This window comes from Spermophilus citellus (assembly GCF_964194105.1).
Source record: "Spermophilus citellus genome assembly, chromosome: 6".
In the NCBI taxonomy this organism is placed as follows: Eukaryota; Metazoa; Chordata; class Mammalia; order Rodentia; family Sciuridae; genus Spermophilus; species Spermophilus citellus.
Window position 1 is genome coordinate 28897061 of NC_138187.1, and position 21454 is coordinate 28918514.

Sequence of the window (21454 nt, forward strand, 5' to 3'; positions counted from 1 at the left end):
AGACAGCCGGGTGGCTCAGAGCTCATCCCCCAGGGCTGTGCATCCCCCAGGGCAGTGTCCCAGATGGCAGGCACTCCATTAACTGCCCTCACCTAGGGGAATATAGATATTCGCTTATTGTTTGATTTTTTTATTGGTTGCCTTTTTTTAATTTATTTTTTAAAAATTTTAATTACAGTGCCTTCTATTTATGGTAAAGGACCGTGATTTTCCATTTTTTTTTTTTGAACAATATAAAGTTTCCCTTTAAGATGGATTTAAATCCAAAGAAATGAGTCAATTCAAAGAAAAAAAAACAATTAAGGAAATCAGTTCCCATGTAATCCCAGGGACTCAGGAGGCTGCGTCGGGAGGATTGCAAGTTCAAAACCAGCCTGGGCAACTTAGCAAGGCCCTATCTCAAAATAAAATTTAACAAGGGGGGCCGGTGTTGTGGCTCAGCGGTAGAGCGATTGCCTAGAATGCGTCAGGCAATGGGTTCCATGGCACCACATAAAAATAAACAAATGAAATAAACATATTGTGTCCATCTACAACTTGAAGAATATTTTAAAATATTTTTTTAAAAAGATGTGGGGAAAAAAATTTAAAAAAGGGTTGGGGATGTGGGTCAGTGATAAAGTGCCCTGGGTTCAGACCCCAGTACCAAAAAAAAAAAAAAAAAAAGGTGGAGGAAGGTCTGAGGGAGTTACCACCATTTGGAACACTCTGCCTTCTGAAGATTGTTTTTTCAGTGCTAAGGATGGGACCCGGGGCGTCCTGTCAACTGAGCTACACTTCCAACCCCAAGACTTTTTTAGATTTTTGGATTGAGGTATAAAACCAAAACAATCCCCCCCAAAAAAGCATAAATCCTGTGTGGGATTCAGTGAACGCTCACTCTGCATCATCGGTGTCCTAGAAGCCCCCCACCTTCACATCGACTTTTCTGGCAGACTTTAGCTGAATGTGACACCAGGTGTGCCAAAGATGAATTGGTGGGTCCGGTCGGGGACAGATGGAGACTTGCTCAGAGGCTGATTGCAGGTTCTCAGGGCTCCAGATAATGAAGGACAGAGAGAGAAGACAGACGCAAAAGATAGCTGGGGACCAAGTTGGCAGGGCAGGGCCTCCATGGGTTGGGGGACTGGGGGAGAGGAACACCCAGGTGACTGCCTCCCAGTCACCCTGATAGGCACTACAGGAGGAAGTGCCCTGGAGGCTGGTTTTGTTGGGATCTGTTGAGAGCGAGGTACTTGATGCCCCTCCCAGAAGGTCTCCCCCTTGCCCACAACCCTCCACCCTGGCATAGTTGGGGAGAGCTGGAGAGGGTGAAAAACTATCTGGAAGCAGACACGGAGTTTTCAACACCCCATTCATGGGGCCTCATACAGCCCCCAGTGGAATAATCAGCTTTTGTCCTCCCTCTGCCTGGACTGGGGACAGCTGGGAGATGGGAGCTGAGAACCTTGAGGAGGGGGAGAACCACAGGCCACTCTCTGCTGGGGCACACATAGTTTTCTGGACCTTCCCTTGCCTCCCAAGGCCACTCACTTCTCAGGCTGCTGGGACACTCACTGCCCACCCCCAAGCCAGATCAATCTCCAGCCTGGGTGTGGGGACAGATAGATTCCAGAGAACCTGCCAGGAATCCTCAGGTGCCCCCGCTCCCTCCCCTGCAAAGGAGAAAGACCCTGCTCCTGATCTCCATGGACTTCTAATCCCAGCTGACCCTAGCGCTGTCCAAGTGTCTGGTGAAGCCTGCCTCACCCCCACTTCCAGTCAGCTCTTCTGTCCTGCTCATGTCCTGGAAATGTCCGTCAAGATAAGGATTCACCTTCTTCCTTTCCACCTTCCACAGATGCACCTGAATCCTTGGTTGTCACTTTACAGGGCAGGCAACAGCACAACACAGTGTTTAGAAGCTGCTAAGCCTCCCTGTTCTCATCTGTAAAATGGGGTTAGTAACACACTTACAGTTGTTGGTAGATGAAGGGAACTAACGTTTGTAAAAGGTTTGGCCCACAGTGAGTATCATAGCTATTGTTATTCTTATTGTAACCCCATCCAGACTATGAATCCTCAGTGGCAGGAGCCAGATCTTATTTAAGGGGCAGCAACTGGCACAGGATACTCAGGAAATGTTTGTTGAATGACTGGGTGAAGTTATGGGTGCAGAATCATAGATTGAAGCCATCAGAAGGGGTCCAGGAGATTATCAAGGACAATTCCCCATCTGACCAGTGGATAACTTTTGTCACACACACAGACACATACAGACATACACTCGCAAAAGTGAAGGATCCATACCTGGGGGAATGTTCTGGGCTCTTTCTGTCCCTTCTTCTACAGTCAATCCAAGCTGGAATCACTCTCTCTGCCCTCGGATGTTTGGGAGGGGGAAGGATCCCCCCAGTGCAAACCAACTCAGAGCTTTCTTCTTTTCTTTCCAAAGATGGAAGGTGAACAGAGGCAAAGTCCCTGTCCATGGAGCTGGCTGGTGGCCCCAGCCTGTCCCCACCTGACCTTAAGGGCAGAGCAAGGCAAAGGAAGAGTGGAGGTGGCTTGCACTGCCTGGAGCAGCCCCAGAGGAAGGGCACCAGAGAGAGGAGGAGCCACTGGGGTTGGGTGGGGGCCCTTGGACTCTCAGGGCCAGGCAACCCCTCCTCTCCCTCCCCCTACCGGGGCTCCGGTTTCTGAAAGGCTTGCGCAGGGCTCCACCCCTTTGCAGAGTAGCCAAGCATCCCTGATTTCTGAAAGCTCTGACCCAACCTGGGAGTCCCCTGGACCATGTCCTGACCAGCACCTCCGTGGGGGTCTGGAAACATGGCCCCAGGAGCTTGGGTGCATGGGGTGGGCATCCCTGTCTCAGATGTTGCCAATTCTGTCTTCCTGTTTGGTACCTGGAGTTCTGGTACTTTTTGGGGTTTTGTAGTTATAAAAGTCAGGAGGTGACCTATAGTTGCAATCCAAGGCTGGGCTGGGATTCTGCACATGCCCACTGGAACCACAAACTCTCAGAGCTGGAGAGCCTCTGAGAGCCCTCAAAGGGTGGTTCCCAAACCCAGCTGTATCCTGTCACCCCTGAAGTGAGTTTAAAATACAAGCATTGGGGCTGGCGATGTGGCTCAAGCGGTAGCGCGCTGGCCTAGCATGCGTGCGGCCTGGGTTCGATCCTCAGCACCACATACAAAAAAACAAAGATGTTGTGTCCGCCGAGAACTAGGAATAAATAAATGTTAAAATTCTCTCTCTCTCTCTGTCCCCCTCTCTCTCTCTCTCTTTAAAAATTAATTAATTAATTAATTAAATTAAATAAAATACAAGCATCCCTCTCAGGTGGTTTCTAAGATACCCAAGATCCAAAATCTGCAGATGATCTAAGACTCTTATATAAAATGGCACAGTAAGTGCATATAACCTATGCACAACCACACGTGCCTGTGATTTTATTATTATTTTTTACAGTGGCTGGGATGAAATCTCAGGGCCCTGTGCATATAAGGCAAGTGCTCTACCACTGAGCCACACCCCCAGCCTTTCCTGAGTATTTTTCAATCCCCCATCTGAATTCTAGGACAGACCTCATGGATACAGAGGGTGACTAAATGCAGATTCTTGCCCCCACCACTTAATGCCCAGAGATTCTCATCTATCAGTTCAAGGGCAGGAGCCTCTCAAAAGTAAACACACACACATACATACATACTTTTTGGTTTGGGGAATGGAACTCAGGGCCTTGGACATGCTAGGCATTGTCCTGAGCTACACCCCAAACCCCAAAAGTATGTCCCTGAAAAACTTCTTTTTTTTTTTAGATACCGGGGATTGAACTCAAGGGAACTCAACCACTGAGCCACATCTCCAGCCCTATTTTGTATTTTAGAGACAGGGTCTCATTGAGTTGCTCTGAGTTGCTTAGTGTCTCACCTTTGCTGAGGCTGGCTTTGAACTCTGAAAAACTTCCAAGGATCAAACAGGTCTCTCTGCCATCTTCAGCAGATCTTTCTCATATGGATTTTTATTTATTTATTTATTTATGGTGCTGGGGATTGAACCCAGGACCTTGTGCATGCGAGGCAAGAACTCTACCAACTGAGCTGTGTCTCCAGTCCCCCAACTAGATTCTTAACACTTAGCTTCTAGCATTCTGGTATGTTCAAAAAGCAAATAATGGGCTGGGGATGTGGCTCAAGTGGTAGTGCGCTTGCCTGGCATGCGTGCGGCCCGGGTTTGATCCTCAGCACCACATACAAACAAAGATGTTGTGTCTGCCAAAAACTAAAAAATAAATATTAATGAGGGCTGGGGATATAGCTCAGTTGGTAGAGTACTTGCCTCACATGCACAAGGCCCTGGGTTCAATCCCCAGCACCATAATAATTAAATAAGGGCTGAGGATATAGCTCAGTGGTCTAGTACCACTGGGTTCAATCCCCAGTATTACAAAAACACAAGCAAATTTAAAAAACAGCGGCAACAACAATAAATCCACTTAAATACCACTAGTATGAGCAAGGCCATAGATTTGATCACCAGCACCAGAAAAAGAGAAAAAAAATTTAAATGCCACTAATTTTGTATTCTTCCTCTCTGAGAGCTCGACCCAGGCCCAGTGATAGGCCATCTATAAATGCTGCACCTGCCGGTACTTCACCATCTCCTGCTAGGATTTTTCAGTAGACTCCTGACTCTTATTTCAGTTACTGGGCAGCATAAGATCCCACCCAGGAGCAAGATGTGGTGGCCCATGCTTGTAATCTCAGCAAATTGGGAGGCTGAGGTAGGAGGATCCTGAGTTCAAAGCTAGCCTCAGCAAAAGCAAGGTGCTAAGCAACTCAGTGAGACCCTGCCTCTAAATAAAATACAAAATAGGGCTGAGGATGTAGCTCAGTGGTCAAGTGTCCCTGAGTTCTATCCCCAGTACCAAAATAAATAAATAATGAAAAGGGTAATTTACCATTGAGCTATACTTCCTGTCCTTTTTTATTTATTTATTTTTGGTATTGGAGATTGAACCCAGGGGGGCTTAACCACTGAGCCCAGGCCATTCATTTATTTATTTAGAGTTTTATTTAGAGTTGCTTAAGGCCTCACCAAATAGCTGAGGCTGGTTTTGAACTCCTGCCTCAGCCTCCCAAACTGCTGGGATTACAGGCGTATGCCATCACACCTGGATTTTTTTTTTTTTTTTTTTTTTTTGACACAGGGGTCTTGCTAAATTGCCAAGGCTGGCCTCAAACTTGAGATCCTCCTGCCTCGGCCTCTTGAGCTGCTGAGATTACAGGTGTACACCACTGAACCAGACTAGGAAAATAGGTCCTATTCAAAGCCAGCCTTGAAGGAAGGCAAAGGAGACGTCACTGTTTCAAAAGTTCCATCTGCAAAATGCTCTGGGATGAGGACAGCTGTATTTACTTAGGTACTGGGGATTGAACCCAGAGGTACTTTACCACTGAGCTACATCCCAGCCCTACTTATTCATTATTTATTTAATTAATTGAAGCATTGCCTTGCTATGTTGCTGAGGTTGGTGTCACAGAAGGCTTTCTTTAGAACTTGGAACGAGAGAGAGAGAGAGAGAGAGAGAGAGAGAGAGAGAGAGAGAGAGAGAGAGAGAGCACGAGCGCGTGTCCGCGCGCATGCAAGCACCCAGTGCAATGGTCCACATCCGTTTGGGCCAGTGGTTTGGGAGACTAAGGCAGAAGGACTTTGAGTTCAAAGCCAGCTTCAACAATTTAGGCCCTAATTAATTTACTGAGACCTTGTCTTAAATTAAAAAATAAAAAAGAGCCCAGCACAGTGATGCACGCCTGTAATCCCAGCAGCAGGAAGATCATGAGCTCAAAGCCAGCCTCAGCAACAGTGAGGCACTAAGCAACTCAGTGAGACCCTGTGTCTAAGTAAAATACAAAATAGAGCTGGGATGTGGTTGAGTTAGGTTTAGGGTTACCCTTACCCTCAGTGGTCTAGTCCCCCTGAGTTCAATCCCTGGTACCAAAAATAAATAAACAAACAAATAAATAAATAAATAAATAAAATAAAAAAGTATTGGGACTGTGGCTCAGTGGTTAAGTGCCCTTGGGTTCAATCCCCAGTATGGGGTGGGGGACACACACAAAAGAGAGGATGTTAGAGATGGAGGAATAGATTGGAGAAAGGTTGGGAGGGGATAGCAGCCTCCCTGTCTTCCACTTTCAGCCTGAGGAAGCCGTTCTCATGGGGGCAGGACGCCTTCAGCCTATTTGATCTCTGGTCCCTCTTCCCAGCAGATTCTGCACCTGCCTCAGTCCCCACCTGGGTCCTCCTCTCTTTTTGGCTTTCAGGGTTCTGCCCCACCCACCTCCCCAACCTCCTAGGCTCACCCCAAGGGAACAGAGTCTTCAGCCACTCTGGGCTCCTGATCACTTCCCAGGCCTACCCAGTGTCCTCCATCTCTGCTCACACAGCTGCCCCTGCCTAAGCAGCCCTCCCTTCCTCCTACCCATTAAATGGATCAATTGAACAGAGTTTTCTCTCAGATGTTTTCCATTGAAGAACTTGCCCCTGGATATTTGTACTGAAACATACCAAAACCAAAATTCAGCACAAGGCCTTGGGTTTGATCCCCAGCGCTACAAACAAACAAACAAACAAAAAACTGGGCATGGTGCTGCACACCTGTAATCCCAGCAGCTTGGGAGGCTGAGGCAGGAGGATTCAAAGTTTGAGGCCAGTGTCAGTAATTTAGCAAGACCCTGTTTTAAGATTTTAAAAAAATAATAAGATAAAATAAAAAGGACTGGGGATGTAGCTCAGTGGTAAAACCTCCCTGGGTTCTAAACCCAGTACCACAAAAATAAATAAACTTGAATTTGACTCTCGAGGTGGATAACAATGGAGGAACTCCATCTGCAGGGACATGGTGTTCAGTTGATCCTATAATGTTCGACAGGGGTCCACGGGACTCCTTTTGTCTCCTAATTGAATCCTTGTCCTCACCCTTGCCAACCACATGCTCCCGCTGTTTCTGATCTATACTCCCCACCCCATTCAATCTGGGTCCTGTTCCTGTCTTCACACAGACCCTCAGCTCCTTCCTGAGAGCCGGGACAGCAAACATCAAGAGGGTGGGAGCAGAGAAGGGGCGACAATTAGGGCTGACCCGGCCACCAGTGAATGCTTTAAGGTAAATAAGGAATCCCTGAGGGGTCCCAGCTACAAACCAGGTTCTGAGTGTCCCTCTAGGCAAGGGCTGGAGGCCCTCCTGCCTAACAAGCTCCCAGGTGTTACCCATGTGTCCACACTGGGGACCACTTCACGCAGCTGCAGGGGCCTAGCTGGCTGGGGAAGAGAGGCAAATGGAGCACAGGTGAAGAGCCTCCATCCAGGGGTATAAGATGGCTGGCTGGGCCTTGCCCGCAGCACAGCAGGAAGCACCCTTTGACACCATGGAGCTGAGCTACGGCCTCTTCATCTGCTCTCTGCTGTGCATGGGCACAGAGCTGTGCTCCCCACAACCTATCTGGATCGCGGCTGGGCCCACCCAGCTGCTGCTGCCTGCATCCCCCGTGGAAGTGGAGTGTCTGGAAGCCCAGCTGGTGGTCGCTGTCAGCAGGGACCTTTTTGGCACTGGGAAGCTAATCCAGCCTGCTGACCTCAGCTTGGGCCCTGAGGGCTGTGAACCCCTGTTCTCCGTGGGCACCGCTGATGTGATCAGATTTGAGGTTGGCCTGCATGAGTGTGGTAACGGTGTGCAGGTGAGGCTGGGCCCCTGGCCCTGGTGGGGGGGACAGCCTGGTTGTAGTCATGAAGGGACTCTTCCCTTGTAGATGGGGAGGTGACTCAGCTGAGCCCCAAGCCTGGACATTGGGGGTGGCCATGGGGAGGCTCCTGGCTGAGGCCACTGAAACCTGGGAGGTAAAGTAGAACATAGTGACAGTGAACCGATGGGCCAGACCAGGAACCCCATTCTGGCTCCTTCTGACCACTTCCTCCACCCATAGAAAGGGTACAGGAGCGATGGACCCAACATAGGACAGGGAGACAGGATAACCCTGCGGGTAACCAGGTACTTGCCAGGGGCATTAAAAGCCTATTTAGAAAAGAGTATTTTTTTTGTTGTTAAAATATTTATTTTTTAGTTGGACACAATCTTTATTTTGTTCATTTATTTTTATGTGGTGCTGAGGATCGAACCCAGGGCCTTGCACATGCTAGGCGAGCGCTCTACCTCTGAGCCACAACCCCAGCCCTAGAAAAGAGTCTTTGACACTTCAGAAAGCCTGCCATAACCAGCAACGCAGGAGGATCTCAAGTTTAAGACCAAATTTAGGAACTTAGAGAGGCCCTGTCTCAAAAAGGGCTGGGGATGTGGCTCGGTGGTAAAGCAACCCTAGGTACAATCCCTGGTACCCCCCAAAAATAAGCCTAAAAGTTATCACTGGGATGGGGAGGAAGAGGGAAGAGAATTTTGGCTTGCCTCACTCCTGTTTGATGGCTTGAAGCTTTAAATTAAAGGGGTTATGGGCCGGGGCATCGTAACTTACCCTCTTGTTGAAGATTCCCAGGCTTCCTTTGGGTGCCTGGGAACAGGTCCAAGCAATAGAGGCTTAATATGGGATGCAGGTTAGAATAGAAAGAGACCTCAGGTAACCTAGGCCCACACCCTTCCCTAAGGAAGTGGGGAGGTGGACACTTGGCAAGGCAGGACACACGGCTCCCAGCTAGTCCTGATTCCCCTGGACCTCCTTCTGTTGGCCCATGGAGGGCCAGTCCTCCCCTCCATCACAGGGCCCTGCTCCTGCTCACCTGACCCTGGACTCTACTTGGCTGGACGAGGGCAATACAGCTCCTGGACCCCTATAGGCTGAGCTCTGGCCTCAAGTGTGATTTCCCCCAGGAATCTCCTCAAGAACTCGCTGTCCTTGTCTTCCTGGGGAGCCAGAGCTACAGCCTCGGCTGTGGTGTGTGTTTTTTTTTTTTTTTTTTTTTTTAAATAAGGATTGAGCTCAATCTTTTCTTAAATGAGGGGAAAAAACCTCACTAAGTTGCTGAGGCTGGCCTCAAATTTGTGATCCTCATGCCTTAACCTCCCAAATTGTTGGGATTACAGACAGGTGCTACCATACCCAGTACTGTAGGAGTTGTTTGAAGAATTAGTGTAGCCCTGCGCAATAGCGCACACCTGTAATCCCAGTGGCTCAGGAGGCGGGAGGCGGGAGGTGGGAGGATCACAAGTTCAAAGCAAGCCTCAGCAATTTAGCCAGACACCAAGCAACTCGATGAGACCCTGTCCCTAATAAAATACAAAACGGGGCTAGGGAGGTGGCTCAGTGCTTAACTGTCCCCGAGTTCAATCCCTGATACCCCCCTCCAAAAACAAACAAAAAAATAGCTTAGTCCCAAATTCTAGAATAACCTGGGGAGCTTCTAAAAAATCCTGAAGTCCAGGCTGCACCCCTTACTAAAGCAGAACGGGCATGGGAGGCAGCCATGAGCATCTGAGTCTCAGGTGAAGCCTCCAGCAAAGCCTGGAAGCTTCTTCCTTTGCCAGTGTTCTGCCTTCTGCCTGATGAGGTTCACCTGGCCCTGGGCTCAATTTAATGCTCCGTCCTGAAATTATTCTCTTAAATGAGAGGCTCCACAAATTCTGCTGCTGGCCCTGTCTGGGGCACTTACAGATCCAGAACTGCCCTCTGAAGATCTAGGGTGGGGGCAGTTGGGCCACAAGGGAAATCCTTTCTAGGCAGGCTCTGTAAGGAGAGGTGAAAAGACCCCTGGAAGGGCCTGCTTGTCTCCTCCATCCTCAGGAGACCACCACACCTTCCCCTGCTTCTCTGAAGTGGGCCCCAGATAAGGTGGGAAGGTGATAAAGTGATGAAGATTGGCCAGGCGCGATGGCACACGCCTGTAATCCCAGCAGCTCCAGAGACTGAGAAGGGAGGATCAAGAGTTCAAAGCCAGCCTCGGCAAAAGCAAGTTGCTAAACAACTCAGTGAGACCCTGTCCCTAAATACAAAATAGGGCTGGGGATGGGGCTCCGTGGTCAGTGGCCCCGAGTTCAATCCATGGTACCCACCAAAAAAAGGCACCTAGCTGCCCCTAGGTCTTTCTTGCCTCCCCACCCCAATAAGAAGAAATTGCCCATGGCCAGGTGCAGTGATGCACACTTATAATCCCAGCTACTCGGGAGGCTGAGGCAGGAGGATCACAAGTGTGAGACCATCAGTGGCATAATATCCCCGAGTTCAAGTCACAGTACCGCCCAAAATCGGTGTGTATATCCTGAGGTCACTGGGCACTGCTTCCTATCTGCCTGCCGCGTAGCTGATGCAGACACCTACAGGGGTGTCAGGTAAAGACCCTGAGATATTAAGAGGACACCTGCCCAGCCCCTCCTTGCTGGTTGGTTTCACCCCAGCAGGCTGCCCTCCCTGCACCCTCACGGGGGCCAAACCTGCCTGGGCCAAGTGACGCCTGTAGTGCTAACGCCTCCCCTTTGCTTCAGGTGACAGATGATGCCCTGGTGTACAGCACCTTCCTGCTCCATAACCCCCATCCCATGGGAAACCTGTCCATTGTGAGGACCAACCGCGTGGAGATTCCCATTGAGTGCCGCTACCCCAGGTCAGTGTGGGACGGGCCGTTTTGGCCCCTGGTGGCTATGTCCCTGGTTTGCTGTGGCTGCAGGCAGGTGGCTTGGCTGGTTGGAACAGTTTGCAGGTGGCTATGAGAAGGGAAAGTGCCGGCAGCTGTGGTCACTGCCCTCAGCCTGCGTGGAGGTGGGGGTGCCTTCTGAATTGTCTGAGCCTCTGACTTGCGTGGCCTCTTAAGGAAGGTTTAGAGTAGCCCTAGACCTTGGGGGGGGGGTGTATTAGGCCATCCCAGGCCCTCCTCAGAGTCAGAAGCAGTCTTTGAATAGTGTTGCTGTGACTGAGACCCTGTGTCAAAATAAAAAGATGGGGATGTGGCTTGGTGGTTAAGCCTCCCTGGACTCCAGCACGAGTACCAGGAAGGGGAAAAAATACTGCTGCTACAGTAGTTCCTACACCAAGTCCTGGCCCTGCAGCCCCTAACATGAAACGTGCCTATGAATTTTACCACCAAAGCAGGACGTGAGGGTGACCAGGCCCGTGCAGTCAGGGTTGGGTCCTACGTCAGGCTCAGCGGAGGACATAGGCCTTAGTCCTGATCTCAAGTGTAGATGTTCAGGAGGATTTAGGGTCAGGCTCAGGCTTTGGGTACCTTGGCCTAGCTGCCTGTGGGCCATCACTGAGGACATTGCCATAGAGAAACTGGACACCCCCTGCTGCCATAGGCCCTAGGGTGGTGGAGGGGGGTGTGCCCTGGGACCCGTGTGGGCAGCTGTGACATTTCTCCCAGGCAGGGCAATGTGAGCAGCCAGGCCATCTGGCCCACCTGGGTGCCCTTCAGGACCACAGTGTCTTCAGAGAAGCAGCTGATTTTCTCTCTGCGCCTGATGGAGGGTGAGCCGGGGGTAGGGAGTGAGGGGAGCTGGGAGGGGAGCTCTGGGCAGTCTCTAGCCCTGGTTGTGTCCTCCAGAGAACTGGACCTCTGAGAAACTGTCCCCCACCTTCTACCTGGGAGACACCGCCTACCTCCTGGCCGATGTCCACACTGGCAGCCACCCGCCACTGCACCTGTTTGTAGACCACTGTGTAGCCACCCCGACACCAGACCAGAGCGCCTTGCCTCGTCACAGCATTGTGGACTTCCATGGGTGAGGCTGGGCTGACTTTCCAGGGAGTCTTAGTCACCAGATGGCCCGTAGCCCATGTACCCAGCCTCTAACATGTTCCCTTGTTCCCTTCCAAGTTGCCTTGTGGACGGTCTCTCCGATGGCTCTTCTGCATTCCAAGCTCCCAGGTCTAAGACCGATGTTCTCCGGTTCACCATGGATGTGTTCCACTTCGCTAATGACTCCAGAAATACGGTACTAGCTTTTTAAAATTGCCTAAAAGATTGAACTCTGGGGGCTGGGAATATAGCTCAGTTGATAGAGTCCTTGCCTTGCATGAACAAGGCCCTGGGTTGAATCCCCAGCACCACCAAAGGGGAAAAAGAAGCATGACCCAGAGTTCAGTTTTTTTAATAGTCTCCTGGTGGCTGAGATGGTGGCTATGCCTGTAACCCCAGCAGCTGAGGAGGCTGAGGCAGGAGGATTGAGTCCAAAGCCAGCCTCAGCAACTTGGCAAGGCCTTGTGCCTAAATACAAAAAGGCTGAGGATGTGGCTCAATGTTAAGTACCCCTGGGTTCAATCTTGGGTATCAAAAAATATATATATATCCTCCTGATGTCTCACTGGTATCCCCTTAAGCAAATGACTTACTGATAGAGATAGCTGTAACTCTAAACTTGAGGGCCTCAATAAAGGCCACAGGTTCATCTTCTTGGCCTGAGCTAACACAAATCCATAAGCAGGGCTGGGGATGTGGCTCAAGCGGTAGCGCACTCGCCTGGCATGCGTGCGGCCCAGGTTCGATCCTCAGCACCACATACAAAGATGTTGTCCGCTGAAAACTTAAAAAAAAAAAAAAAAAAAAAATCCATAAGCAGGTAGAAAATCCATGCAGGATGGGGTAGTTTGGGATCCTAGAACTAGAGAAAAACCAGAACAGGGACCCAGGTGACCTAGCTGACAGCCCAAATAAGACCACTAACACGGGCTGGAGATGTGGCTCAAGCGGTAGTGCGCTCGCCTGGCATGCGTGCGACCCGGGTTCAATCCTCAGCACCACATACCAACAAAGATGTGTCTGCCGAGAACTAAAAAATAAATATTAAAAAATTTATCTCTCTCTCTCCCTCTCCTCTCACTCTTTAAAAAAAAAAAAAAAAAAAAACAATAACTACTGGGCTTGGTCACCAAGCTGTAGGGCCAGACCCAGAGGATGATAGGTTGAGTGGAGGTGTTGGTCCTCCAGGAGCAAAGAGCTGCTGTGACCCCCTCTGCTGAGTCGCCCTTTGGACTTGATCCTAGGCTAGACCAGTGACAGAAACCAGTAACACCCGGGGGGCTTTGAAACAGATTGCTGGGCCCCACCCCTTGGGCTTGATTTAGTAAATCAAGACTAGAGCTGAGAATTTTTATTCCTAGCAAGTTTTCAGGTGATGTCAACCTTGTTGGTCCAGGGTGCCCCCTTGCCAACTACTAAGCTGGAAAAGAAAACTAAGGGATGGAGAGGCAGGGAGATGGGAAGGAGGATGGTGTGGGAAGCGCTGGCAGAGCTACAAAGTATTGTGGACTCCTACAGTGAAAAATCAAGCTGCTATTAAAAAAACAGTTCCCAGATATGGGAGTGGGAATGGGAAGCCTGGCATAGCTGATCAGGTAAAGTAGGGTGTTTTAAAGATGCAGGAAATTGAACTCGGGACCTTACCACAAGTGAGAGCAATGATCCACCACTGAGCTACATCCCCAGCCCAAAACAGGATTTTTTTTTTTTTTTTTTTGTACCGGAGATTGAACTCAAAGGTACTTAACCATTGATCCGCATCCCCAGCCCTATTTTCTATTTTACTAGAGTCAGGGTCTCGCTGAGTTGCTTTAGTGCCTCACTGATGCTGAGGCTGGATTTGAATTTGATTCTCCTGTCTCAGCCTCGGCCTCCAGAGCCACTGGGATTACAGATGTGCACCACCGTGCCTGGCCAAAACGGGGGTTTTTAATGTTGATTCTCTACTGATCACCTAGAGGTCACACAAATACTGATGCCTGGGCTAGGGGTGTAGCTTGGTGGTAAAGATGTAGTTCACATGTGCAAGGACCTGGGTTCAATCCCCACAAAAACTACATAATCCCACATTTTCACTTAGTAGGTGTGTTTGTAAAACCCAACTTCCCACCTAGTTATCTAGGTTTTACTGTTAGCATTTTATTTCTTGGTACCAGGGATTGAACTAGGTGTTTAACCACTGAGCCATATTACCCAGCTCCTTTGTCTATTTTAGAGACCCTTAAGGCCTCATTAAATTGCTAATCAGCCTCAGCCTCCTGAGCTGCTGGGATTACAGGCTATCATTAGCACTTTACTACATCATCTACTAGCGTTTTGTTGTATCTTTCTCTTATTATTAAATGTTTGATACATTTCTCTCAGGTGATCCTAGTAAGCAGCCAAGTTTACCAACCAACGAGATGGGCTCATCTGGCTAGGCAGTGTTAAGGGACAAAGGGGGAGTTGTAGAGCATGACATTGACGCTATCTCCCCAGCTCCAACCTTGCTGGGGGGGGAAAAACTGTTCGATACAGATGGGTAGGTGACAGGTGGGGCGGGAATCTGATGCTGAGATCGCCGGAAGCTCTCCATGGAGGGTCCTGGGTTGAAATGGGACTGGGGAGAAGGAACAGATATAGAAAAGGGGTGTCCTGGTCCTCAGATCGGTGACCTTGTGGGTCTTAGGGTAGAAGATCTTGGTTGGAGCAGGGAGCTGATGTTGACAGCAGACGTGGGTGGAGGGGAGTAAAATATAAGCCTTGGTACGGGTGCTGGCCAGCTACAGGGGTGCGAGTGGAGCTGGTGACCCCTTTAAGAGGACAATTTGGATTCATGGAGCCTAGGACTTGGGCAGGCTCACCCTCAAACGTGGAAGGCATGGCTTGGTGGATGGTGGCCCAAGGCACAGGGAGAAGGAACAACTTTTAAGAGCTGTAAGGGGCTGGGTACGGTGGAGCACACTTGTAATCCCAGTGGTCTGGGAGGCTGAGGCAAGAGGATCGAGAGTTCAAAGCCAGCCTCAGTAACTTAGCAAGGCCTTAAGCAACTGAGAGACCCTGTCTCTAAATTAATAAAGGGCTGGAAATGTGGCTCAGTGATTAAGTGCCCTCGAGTTCAATCCCTGGTACAAAAAAGAGCTGTAACTAGGACGAGGCACAGCACACACCTATAATCCAAGCTACTGGGGATGCTGAGGTCAGAGGATAACAAGGTTGAGATCAGACTTAGCTATTTAGCAAGAACCTGTCTCAAAAGTTATAGGGGAACATCTGGGGATCTTGGGCTCTAGGTTAGCACCAAAAGAAAAGTCAGGGGGGACACTAAAGACAAAAGCAGCTCCCCCTTATGGAGTAAGGACTTTAAAGGACCTGGAAGCTATCTTCTTGTAGGACAGATGGATAGGCAGGCAGCCAAAAACACATCCTAGATCTGCAAAGGTCTAGCTTTAAGTTTCTGAAATGGTTTCACTTGGCCACTAGAGGGTGGCCAAGGCTTGTGGCTCTGCTTGAGGCTTCAGCTAGAAGGTGGTAAACAAGGAGGTATCCAAACACTACCTAGAATATGCAAGGGATCCCTAACTTGGAATGGCTCAGGGCTGAACTGAACCCAGGCTGTCAGAATACCCCCTGCCACGCTGGGGCATATAGCTCAGGGGAGATGCACTTGCACTTGTATGCCTGGGGCCATAGGTTAGATCAAAGGGCAAAACAAGAAAAGCCCTCAGCCCAGGTGCTGAGCTGGGGTGTCAGACCCCTGGTGAGTAGCTTGTGGGGACATAGATCCCTCAACTCCCAGCAGGAGTTTATTTTACTAGAATTAAGTGACAGGTCAGAGGCTGTGGCTAGGCCAAGTCTAGCCAGGGCACTAGCCTGATCATTATCACTAAAGATGCTCGAAGAGCCTGTATGGTGGTGCAGGCCTATAATCCCAGCAGCTCAGGAGACTGAGGGTGGAGGATCGTGAGTTCAAAGCCGCCATCAGCAAAAGCGAGGTGCTAAGCAACTCAGTGAGACCCTATCTCTAAATAAAACGCCAAAATAAGTCTGGGACTCTAGCTCAGCAGTTGAGTACCCCTGAGTTCATCTCTGGTACAAAAGAAAAACTTGAAAAAGCTGACGGGACAAATGGATAGAAGACACAAGCTGGGCTGGGGCTCAGAGGTGGAGTCCTTGCCGAGCTTGTGAGTCCGGGGTTCAATCCCCAATTCTGTGCAAGCAGGGCAGGGGTCCGGGGGAGTATATGCCTAAGGAAGAGAAACTCGGGAAACATTTCCAAGGAAATAGCCAGAAAATTTTTCTGTCTGGCGCAAACTCTAGAGAAGCTAGTACAAGGGATCTCTCTGTTCAAGGACCTTGGGTCACAGAAACCACTTTCCTTTGAAAAATGGTACTATCCAGTGACTACATTCCTGAGAAGTAGTTTGTCAACCTGTCAAGTGACAGGTGGCAATCTCAGAAACCCTGCTAAGCTGCCTGCTAGGAAGGTGTCTACCACCCACTGGGTCACCTGGGTCTGAGTGGAGGGCTTTCACAATACTCGATCCTCCTCTCATCACTGAGGGGCTGACTTCCTGAGCCCAGGGCTCACGGTGCCATGTGATGGAGACTATTTGGGAAAGGATCCATGGAAATGATGGGTTCCAGCTTAGAATTAGATTTGCTACTCATTCTGCAATCTTGGGGTAAATTGAAGGATGGAAGGTCATCTTCTAGACCCCTGGAAGGGCTAAGGGTTATAGAACCAGTTTGTCAAAGTCTCCAGCACACCTGCTATTTCTTTCAGATCTACATCACCTGCCATCTGAAGGTCATTCCTGCCCACCAACCCCCGGATCAACTCAACAAAGCCTGTTCCTTCAACAAGTCCTCCAACAGGTGAGGAGAACAGATTCTGTGTCCCTGGGTGGAAACCTAACCAGGGACGCCTGGCGTCTACTCCCCCCAGTATCCCTGCAGCCACATATCTGTCAGCAAGGACGCCTCAAGCCGCTTGTCTTACCTTCTCAGCTGGTTGCCAGTTGAAGGCTCTGCTGAGATCTGTGAATGCTGCGGCAGGGGGGACTGTGGCACACCAGGCTCTTCCAGGAGGCAGCCCCCTGTCCAGGGGCCCAAGGCCACGTCACGAAACCGCAGACATGGTATGTCACCACGGGCCAGTCACTGAGTGTTAGTTTTCCTCATATTCTAGGACACCTGTCATCTTGGGGTAATATTTTCCCTTGTCCCTCACTGAGGCTGTTGATTCCGGGGATGTGGCTTAGGGCTATATACAGAAGGCTAAAAAGGCTCTGAGCACCTTCCAATAGCAGATGGAACTCTGCACCCTGGGATTCTCCTGGGACATAATAGGGAGTGTTGGGAGAATCGACAGCTGTTAGAGCCAAATCTAGTTCAGCTTATGAAGACGGCAAAATCCACAATCTGACTCCTGGTGAGGGACAAAAGTGACCTTCAGGTGTCCCACTCCATTCACAGTGACTGAAGAAGCAGATGTCACCGTGGGGCCACTGATCTTCCTGGGAAAGGCTGACGACCGTGGCGACCATGGTGTGGAGGGTTGGCACACTCCTGCTCACGCCTCCATGGCGCTGGGCCTGAGCCTGGGTGTGGTGGCGTTCCTGACCCTGGCTGCTGTTGTCCTGGGTCTTGCCAGGAGGTGCCACACTGCTTCCCACCCCGTGTCCGCTCCTTAATAAAAGAAAAGCAACTCTGGATGTGGTGCAGTGTAGACTGTCTGAACGGCGCAATTCCACAAGCAGGCCTGACTCCGGATGCCTGTCTAGACGGTCTGGAAGCCCAGGGACGTAGACCTGTATTTTCCTGGTTTTGGGGTCATATATGGCCTTCTGGGGTACAGACCTCACTTCTCCAGGGGCAACTGTATAATTTGATTCCAAGGAAGCCACAATAGAAGCTGTTGGACAAAAGCAGGGTACACTCAGCCAACCTCTTTTCTAGGTAAGAATCTTGCAGTTCTGGCCTTGGGTGATGACCGTTGTCCATCCCGAGTGTGTTCAGGGTGCATGCTTGCCACAGCCAAGCCGGCGTTCCCAAGCCTTCCACCTTCTCAGTAGTGTTAACTGCCCCTAGAGCATCCCAGCTTTGGGGCTACTGCTGTGCACCTGGGGGGGTTCTCAGAGGCAAAATAGGGCTGGAACCTGCTGGGCAGGGCTCTTGGACACCAGTGGGAGCTGGGATGCTGAAAGGTCCTTCATATTCTTCATCTTTGGCCTGGGGTCTTGCTGAAGGCAGGGTTTCAAATGTGGTGACAGAGCTGAGTATGATGCCCCCGTATCATCCCAGTTACTCAAGAGGCTGAGGCAGGAGGATGGGAAGTTTAAGGCCCTGAGAAACTTGGTGAAACCCTGTCTCAAAGGGCTGGGATTGTCGCTCAGCAGTAGAGCACTTGCCTAGCACACGCAAAGCCCTGGGTTCAATTTTCAGCACACTTAAAAAAAAAAAAAAAAAAAAAAAAAGGCTGGGGAATCTGGGCACTTTGGCGCACGCCTGCAGCTCAGGAGGCTGAGATGAGAGAATCACAAGTTCAAAGCCAGCCTTGAGGATGGTGAGGTGCTAAGCAACTGGTGAGACTGTCTCTAAGATAAAACGGGGCATGGGATGTGGCTCCATGGTCAAAAATCTCTGGGCTCAATCTGCTGTACCATGAGGGAGAGGCTGGTATGTGCCAGGCCCTGGGTTCCAGCCCCAGCACTACAAAAAATTTCCCCTGAAGTACAGTGGCCAGGGATTGGCAACAGGGAGGAAGGGCACCTCCCTTGGCCTGGGTAGGGCAGCAGGAGACTAGAGGGCGTGCTTCCTGGAGATGGCGTTCCTACAGCAAATCCCCAAAGCACTATAGGGGAGGTGGGTGTGGAAGAACGGAGGACCACGGTTTCCAGGAAAGTGGAGGGTGGGCTGGGGATGTGGCTCAAGCGGTAGCGCGCTCGCCTGGCATGCGTGCGGCCCAGGTTCGATCCTCAGCACCACATACCAACAAAGATGTTGTGTCCGACCTTGAGCCCTCAAAAGCGAGATGGCGGTTCTCTTGAGGCTCGGTGTCCTCTGCGGTGCTCAAGGAGGCCGAGCTCTGTTCCTCCGAACCCCATTGGTCAGACCTGCTCACATCTCAGCATTTCTCCGGGACCGACTTACCCCAGGATGGACTGGAACACAGCACATTCACCTGTCACCAAACCGCCATTCTGGTTCCAAGGCTGCATCTCTTCACTGGACTAGTGAGGGTTGTCAGTGTTTTGCTCCTGGGCCTGCTTCCAGCTGCATATTTGAATCCTTGCTCTGCAATGGACTACTCCTTGGCTGCAGTCCTCACTCTTCATAGTCACTGGGGCCTTGGACAAGTTGTCACTGATTATGTTCATGGGGATGCATCACAGAAAGCTGCCAAGGCAGGCCTTTTGGCACTCTCGGCTTTAACCTTTGCTGGGCTTTGTTATTTCAACTATCATGACGTGGGCATCTGCAAAGCTGTTGCCATGCTGTGGAAGCTTTGACCGTTTTGACTTGAGAATTGATTGTATGCCTCTGCCTCTGCTCTGTCATTCAGCTCACAATAAGGAGGAAATAAAGTTCATTGGTGGGCAAACCTTCTAATCACATGGTTATTTTAGAATTGTTGAGGAAGAGGTTTGAGAGGAAATGTGTTCAAGAAATTATGAGGGGCTGGGGATGTGGCTCAAGCGGTAGCGCGCTCGCCTGGCATGCGTGCGGCCCGGGTTCGATCCTCAGCACCACATACCAACAAAGATGTTGTGTCCGCCGAGAACTAAAAAATAAATATTAAAAATTCTCTCTCCTCTCTCACTCTCTCTTTAGGAAAAAAAAAAAATTATGAGACCCAGTTCTGCATTCTAGTGAGTTAATGGGGTTGTCTTCAAGTTCATGAGATTCACAGTATAACTAAACTTTACATATGAGCTTTTGCTTTTGTCAATCTCTTAAAGAGAATTTAGCTTTAATATTATCAGTATATGATCATTTCTTCATTTGTCTTGGAAATAATGGACAAAGGGAAAGACTGTTAATTCATGACTTTGCAAAAAATTAGATGGTGTTTACTTTTGGAAACTTCTCTGTCCAGTTGATACCAGCTACTGATGGTTTTATGTCCTAGGGAAACTTTATAGGAGATGCTAAAATCTCAAATTAGATTTCTGTATCCTAGGAAAGAAAGATTGGAAAGCTTCTGAATATAGAGATGCTCAAGTTAGAGAAGTCTTCCTTGTAGACATATCAGAATATTACAAATTCTAAACAGATGTAATTCTCCAATGTGTTTTACTTGTCCTAAAATAATCTGTCCACAAATATAAAACTAATTACTTTCCCACTGTGGGAATTGGTAATAAGAAAATGTATTCTATGAAAAGAAATTAAAAAAAAGTTGTATAATAAAAAAAGATGTTGTGTCCGCCGAGAACTAAAAAATAAATATTAAAAAAAATTCTCTTTAAAAAAAAAAAAGTGGTGGAGGGGACCCCACAGTCTGGATGAGGGAGCAGCTGCAGGGCTTGGAGCCAACATGGCCTCAGCGTGCCCGGACCTACCTTTCCTGCCGGGAAGAGCAAGCGGAACCAACAGAGCATGGCCTGGAGCCTGGGAGAAAACTGTCCCTGGAGCCAGGCTTTCCAGGCCCCAGAACTGGCTTCCTGCTATGTCTAGCTGGGCAGGCAACCTCATGGGTGGAGGATTGAATGAGCAGAGCATGAAGTAGGATCATGGTTCACACACAGCACCCTGGCAGAGAGCTCTGAGGTTGGAGTCAGGTTGTCCCTGGAGGAGTTCCCAGAGAGGGGAACCTCAACTTGGGGCAAGTGGGGTCCTTGGTGTCTCAAAAGAATTTCATAGGGCTGGGGCTGTAGCTCAGTGGTAGAGCATCTGCCTGGCATGTGTGAGGCACTGGGTTCAATCCTCAGCACCACATATAAAGGTGTTGTGTCCATCTACAACTAAAAAAAATTTCAGCTGGGTCTGGTGGTGCATGCCTATAATCCCAGCGGCTCTGAAGGCTGAGGCAGGAGGATCAAGCGTTCAAAGCCAGCTTCAGCAAAAGGGAAACACTAAGCAACTCGGTGAGATCCTGTTGATCAAATGTAAAAAAAAAAAGGGCTGAGAATGTGGCTGAGTGCTCCTGAGTTCAATCCCTGTTAGCACCTCCCCCCCCTCCGCCAAAAAAAAAAAAAATTCATGTGCTAGTCAGAGATGAAGATGTATTTAGGAAGACAGATAAACATTCAAGGGAGAAAGTCAGGCCATCAAGAGATGACTTGGAGCCAGGCACAGTGGTGCACACCTGTAATTCCAGCGTCTCAGGAGGCTGAGGCAGGAGGATCACAAGTTCTAGAACAACTTCAGCAACTTAGAACCTAAGGATTTAGACCCTACCTAAAAAATAAAACACTAAAAGAGGTTGGGGATGTGGCTAAGTGTTAAGTGACCCTGGGTTCAATCCCTGGCATCAAAAATGTCTTTTGGGGTAAAGAAATACACAAATACACGTTCAAGGGAGAATAAGGACCATCCCCAGATGGAAAGAAAGTAGCCCTTTGTTCAGGGGTGTTGCTTTTATGGGACAGTAGCTAGGACTGAACTAGAGGTGGAGTTGGGGCACAGTTACTGCACAATTTCACACCAGTTTTTCCAGATCTGGCTCGAGGCTCTCGGGCTACTTTTTGTGGACAGGGAAATAGGCCAAGGGCCTGAACCCAGGTGGGTCAGGTTGCTCAGGAGCTGCTTA

General features: G+C 49.6%; 1 protein-coding gene and 1 pseudogene across 2 annotated transcripts; both read left to right on the forward strand.

Annotated features, from left to right (window-relative positions):
* Positions 1 to 7409: 7409 nt before the first annotated feature.
* On the forward strand, positions 7410 to 16918 carry ZP3 (zona pellucida glycoprotein 3; the record flags this gene model as incomplete). Its single annotated transcript, XM_081297943.1, has 7 exons — positions 7410 to 7718; positions 10469 to 10591; positions 11348 to 11447; positions 11524 to 11701; positions 11797 to 11914; positions 16484 to 16575; positions 16708 to 16918. 7 exons carry the CDS (start codon positions 7410 to 7412, stop codon positions 16862 to 16864), a joined length of 1077 nt encoding a protein of 358 aa, XP_081154069.1. The 3' UTR covers positions 16865 to 16918.
* Positions 16919 to 18688: 1770 nt separating this feature from the next.
* On the forward strand, positions 18689 to 19299 carry LOC308650867 (succinate dehydrogenase [ubiquinone] cytochrome b small subunit, mitochondrial-like; annotated as a pseudogene). Its single transcript has one exon. The product of its transcript is annotated as a succinate dehydrogenase [ubiquinone] cytochrome b small subunit, mitochondrial-like (transcript).
* Positions 19300 to 21454: the final 2155 nt, after the last annotated feature.